This window comes from Borostomias antarcticus (assembly GCF_949987555.1).
Source record: "Borostomias antarcticus genome assembly, chromosome: 4".
Taxonomy (NCBI): domain Eukaryota; kingdom Metazoa; phylum Chordata; class Actinopteri; order Stomiiformes; family Stomiidae; genus Borostomias; species Borostomias antarcticus.
Window position 1 is genome coordinate 6,693,008 of NC_140237.1, and position 5,947 is coordinate 6,698,954.

Genomic DNA, 5,947 nt, shown 5'->3' on the forward strand with positions numbered 1-5,947 from the left:
TTGAATCTTGTATTATCTGAGCCAGGGAAAGAGATTGTCAAAAGGGACACATTTAAATTGTTTTCTCAAACTTGTCCTTAAGAATCATATGAGTTAAATCCTTCATGTAGTGCTGAGGAAGGTGCTCAGCTATTGTAACACTTTTTCAGACATCACTATCCCCATTTACATATCCAGACCAATATCCCAAATTGTATTTAGAGTATTTAGTTATTCTTCGTGTGATGACATCATAGCTCATAGATTATGGCCTCGTCTTCTGGCAGTGCCTGGTTTATTTGCATTTTCTATGGCGTCATTTATATTGCAGAATTGAAACAAGTCCATCTGAACCCATACGCATCAGTCATTAGAAATAGTCATTAGGACAAGGACATTTCATTCACTTTAAGTACTGCCCATTGAGAGAGGGAGAGAGAGAGAGAGAGAGAGAGATGTAGGGAGGGAGGGAGACAGACAGAGAGAGGAGGGGGTGAGTGGAGAGAGGGAGTAGGGGAAAGTGATAAAGCGACTGAGAGGCATGCTGTGAAGGATCATTAGAGGGAGAGAGAGGGAGAGACTTGGGAGGGAGAGGAAGAGAGCATACAGACCACATCAAGAGGCAGAGACACAGGCAGGTACATACTCAGCCTTCCTAAGAAAATGCCCAATTTTGCCGGCACTTGGAAAATGAAAAGCAGTGAGAATTTTGATGATCTGCTTAAAGCCCTTGGTAAGTCAACTGAGTACTTATTCTATTTAGAGACATCTGAGAGCATAATGTATTATCTGATAACTTTAAATCTTTCATATTATATCTAAGTATAGAAATGTTGACATTTCGCGCTCAACAAATTGCCTTCGAATGTCAACAGGTAATGCTGCAATTCACATATTACTTGGTATTCTAGGGTTGGTTTGTAAGGCTTTACTGCCTTCAAATGGTGCCAGCACCTTTTCAGTTAAAAGCCATGGGGTTGAATCAGCTCATCTGCACTGTTGAGACCAGCTGGGGTCTGAATGGGTGAGACAATTCAATTTGTCTCCTGTGACTCCAAATGAGATCTCACTCCCGCGGTCTTTGGTCTAGCCTACATATTGGCTTGGACAAAACTCTGCCTTCAGTTGCCATCGTTTGTTTTTCCTCATGGAACAAAGATGCGAGAGAGAAAAAAAAAAAAATTGGGGACAGATTGAAATTCCCTCCTCTGGGAAACTCAAGTACAGCGATTTTAATTGCAGTGGGAACAATAAGCCTCATAGTAGGAGCCAGGCGTGCGGGGGATGCAGTGAGAAAGCGGCTTGGGAAACGGACGGCGTAATGAATGGGAACTGGACGGACGTTCTCTCATTCAGTCGTGTGTTCTGTGACTGTATGACTGAAGAGATGCAAATACTGTATTCCTGCTACCATTTCCTGGGAAGAAGCGTTCACGGTCTCCAGGAGAGATGAACTAAGCGAGCGGGGCCAGCAGTCCCTGTATTCATCACCTTGGAATTGCGTCTCTATATTTGCAGCCATCTCAACTGAAGCTGCTGGAAGAGCCTGTATAAATAAGCAGTGGACCTAAAGGGTATTATTACTACTCTATATTAACACCAAGATGCATTATAGCAAAGTTACTATGCATCTAGCATGATAGCTAACCACAGATAGTTAACTGCAACTGTGTCTTCCTATTTTAAATGAGGACAAATTTCACCTTTGAGGAATCCAAAACTATTTTTTCTGGCTCAGTGGCGTCAGGGGCAGACCCACTTGATGTGCAGTAGCTGTGCTGTCCTTGGATGATGAAATGAGGGGAAAGAGAGGCTTATGAAATCTGGCATGACACACCAAAAATAACTTAGAACTGACTCAAGTCAAAGAAACAACACCGATGACAGTAGTATAACGTCATCACAGCACAAATGAATCTAAATGGTGTCATTACCTGACAGCAATTTTGACATCTGATCACTGGCCTTTTGAGGTGATTAACGCCATGACTGACATTTTCAGTCAGTTATATGCATGTGCTTCTCAGGTGTGAATGCTATGCTGAGAAAAGTGGCTGGAGCAGCAGCCTCCAAACCTCACGTGGAAATCAGACAGAATGGGGAGCAGTTCTACATCAAGACCTCCACCACTGTACGCACCACTGAGATCAACTTCCTCATTGGCCAGGAGTTCAACGAGGAAACGGTTGACGGCAGGAAGTGCAAGGTACCGGCTGGACTAAATGATGAATGCATCACAAGGACTGACATGTGAACTCTCTAAAACCCCTCCTTCTCTTCCTTGAGATCATCTCTGATCTAACATGACTTGATATGTAAAAGTAGGGTCCTCTATACACCTGTTAACAATCTGTTATATCATAAGTGATTTTCTAAGGAAGGAAGATAGAAAGGGTAGGTGCTAGGTGGGGGGCATTTTATGAGAGAATTTAAACAGTTGGCTGTCTGAGAAGTGGCCTCATTTCTGTGTATACTCATCTGCTGGTTTTAAGGAAAGGTGATGGCAATCACATCCAAATGTGTGTGTAAGGGAACAGAGACAGGACTGGACAGGAGAGTATTGAGACTTACCCCACACAGAGCTGTGATCTTCCATCCAGGTCCCTGTAGGAGGAGGATGAGGAGATATCTAGGAGAGGAGACCATATTGTTCTACTGATACACGCCCTCATTATTGGATCGCACTCATGCTTGAGCCGTTTTGTCCACAGAGCCTGGTCACGTGGGAGACAGAGAGCAAGATGTACTGCAGGCAAACCCTTCTGGATGGGAATGGCCCCAAGACATACTGGACCCGGGAACTGAAAGGAGACGAACTCATATTGGTAAGGAACATCAAACTGTGAGTAACACAACACAACTAAGGTGCTGGTCTATAAGAAATATACATTTAATGGCTATGTTTCACAAACAAATGAGAGAAACTTGATCGTCTATAACAGAACATATACTGAAGGTACATAGAACAAATGGTTGGTTTTAATCCTAGTCTTAAAATGGTATGAATAAAAAAAATGTTAGAAGCACTACAACACTTCTGCCAACACCTCTGCAAAGGTTCGAGTGGGATTTCAAAGTATGCTCTTAGGTGTTCTGGTACTGGCTGATGTAGCACCACCAGACGCATGTTGTTAAATCTTACCATCCCCCAAAGAGTTTGATGTCCTTGCATCCATCAAAAACAGCCCTTGACTTCCCATGCACCAGCTTTGGTAAACATCTGGCTTGTTTGGTTTTATAGACAACAATGACTGCTGTCAATAACTGTCATGTCCAATTCATACATAAGGACATCCTCTTTATTTAACCACCTACTATGGTTACAGTGGAAAATCGAGAGGAAAACCTGCAAGTAAGGACATGTTTTTTGGATAGGATGCAGGGGCTTCGCAAGAGATGAGCTTTGAAAAAAATATTAAATGTGTGTTTCCACCCAAAGGGTGTGCTCTTTAGTGAAGTCCACATTTGATTGATCAGTAGTAACATGATAGGACCATGTGGTTATGTTGCTGGACACAAGTATAAGTAGTCTGGTGAAGACGAAAAGGTTTGATGAAATCCCTTTTTTGTCAAACAGACAGTATTTCCCTCTTGTCGCACAATGCCAACTATTACCTGTGGAGCAAACAAGATCTGAGGAGATTTTTTTTTTATTATTAAAAAAAAAAAAAAAAAAAAAAGAAAATGAAAAAAATGTGTCCGTGGCCTGGATGATGTCAACTGGTGGCAAACTGACCAAATATACACCCGCGAGCAGGAATGAGTGAGGTCACAAGCATGCACTTAGTGACCGCAAGCAAAAAGCATTCACCACACACACATGGACAATTCACCGTGCGCGCGCACGCAAGCACACACACACACACAGTTCATGACAATAAGAGTAGACTAATTCCCCGCATCCCAGATTGGGCTCTCCATTTTGGATTCACTCTATTTTTTTTCTGACCCACATATGACTCAATCACAGAGAGAAAGGGAATCATCGACAGCCACCATGTGCATTTGGTTCTCATCACTGCCTCATGGTTCTTAAATGTAAATATTATACATATTGTCAATAAAGTGAACATCAACATGTCTGACTGTGCCCTCAGTTAACAGTTTGCTTGTCATTAAAGCTACAGTATGAAACTTTTAAGCTACAAGCCTGCTATGAACTAGCTATGAGCTATGGAAAACGCAGTCTGCCAGGGTAAATGTAATCTGCTTCACACTCAGGGTTTGGGTACACCCACACTCCCAAATAAAGCTGGAGGACAATGCGTAGTGCTGCTGATTGAATCCCTGGGTGCCCACTCGCTCCGAGCCCGGTGTGGCCACACCTCCACAGGAGGAGGCACCGCCGCTTTGTTTACGCTCCGTAGTTCCCACGCTTTTCACAGAGGAGCTCATTCACTGAGCCCCCTCCATTTATCATTGGAATATACATGTACATATTTAAATGTCATTTAAATGTAAATCTTGCTAAACATGTATATAATGTAGCTTTAAGTCCAGAGAGCTAATAGTTAATGATTAATTCTCCACTAAAACAAGCCTACTCTCATCCTGTTGACATAAGGAATGTGGCCAGGCCAGTGAAGAGGGAAATGAACATGGCCCCAGATCAAAGCTTTGGGGAGCTGATGAGGAAATTAAGCTTTCAAGGAGTGGAGAGAGTAATGAAGACAATATGTGGTGTACTCAATGTTCTAAGATGGGTGGAGGTCATTAGCATGAAAAGCCACTGGGTCTGAGAGTGGGATAGGATGAGGAGGGAGGGGGGGGGGTGTACAGTTGAACCACTTCTAGTATGCAGAATCCACTGCACCCTTTTACGCTTTTGTCCAGAGAGTATCATTTTACATCTTTTTTATTTTTTTATTTTTTTTTAGCTATGATTGAAACAAAGTACATTTGCTTCCAAGAAGGGTAAATGTTTCCATGAATGGTTTTGATGCAAACAGTATCACCAACTGTGCAGTGATGAGGCGGAGGAGGGGGTGCGGATTCTGGCTGCCGCCCAAGTCTCGCTCCTGCTCGCAATAATGGGCCTCATTGATCATGTACTGTTGGGGAAATGCCGATGGTCCCTGACACCACCTTGCCTTAATGTTTCCCTGGACACCCCAACACATGGCAGATGGACCCATCTTACCGCCATCCTTCCCTGTCCTCCCTCCCTCCTCCCCCATGTGCATGGATAGTGATGATCTGTGCTACTGACAAAACTTCAGTTGCAATCCTGCCATGCTTCTGAAACTCCCATGAATCTTTGGGGGGTTGACAATCTCCCGCTAACCACTTTTCTTTTCTTTCTTTTTTTTTTTATCCCCCCCCCCCCCCCCCCTCATTGATTTATTCACTGCGAGCTACTGAACCTCTTGATGTTGTACTGTCTGACGGTTAAAACACTTGACTCAAAACACTGAGTACTGATGTTAATATGATAATAATTGCAGAATTTGTCTCCCTCTTCTGTTTCAGACTTTTGGAGCCGATGATGTGGTGTGCACGCGAATTTACGTACGAGAATAAAAATCAAGCTCCCTGCACAGACCAAGCTCCCTGCACAGACCAATACAACGCTTGCATTACAGATTCACATTCCACAATAACAGAGCATCTTACACAAAGCAACTAACGAAGATTTAAACTGACCAATTTGCACCTGAACATAACATGCATTCATTTTTGTATTTTAATGTTTTCAGACATGGAGATAAAAAAAAAAAATCTCATTAGAGAAAATAAACAAGTTAGGAGTGTGGAGGTGTATAAAATTCAGTAGCTTAAAGTTTTCAAAACAGGATCTCGCAATCACTCAACGGAACAATGATCATGATGCACATCCAAACCTGGGATAGTAGTAAGAATAAGAAAGGAAATGGACACTAGCATGTGTATCTATTCAAAGGATAGTTTAATGCCAAACACCATACTACACAACATCATAGAAATCAAGAAAAGATGCGGTAAAGAGACA

At 42.6% G+C, this 5,947-nt stretch overlaps 1 protein-coding gene across 1 annotated transcript; it reads left to right on the top strand.

The window, feature by feature from the left end:
* Positions 1-642: 642 nt before the first annotated feature.
* On the top strand, positions 643-5,499 carry LOC311307790 (cellular retinoic acid-binding protein 1; the record flags this gene model as incomplete). Its single annotated transcript, XM_084436661.1, has 4 exons — positions 643-712; positions 2,007-2,185; positions 2,691-2,804; positions 5,449-5,499. 4 exons carry the CDS (start codon positions 643-645, stop codon positions 5,497-5,499), a joined length of 414 nt encoding a protein of 137 aa, XP_084292787.1.
* Positions 5,500-5,947: the final 448 nt, after the last annotated feature.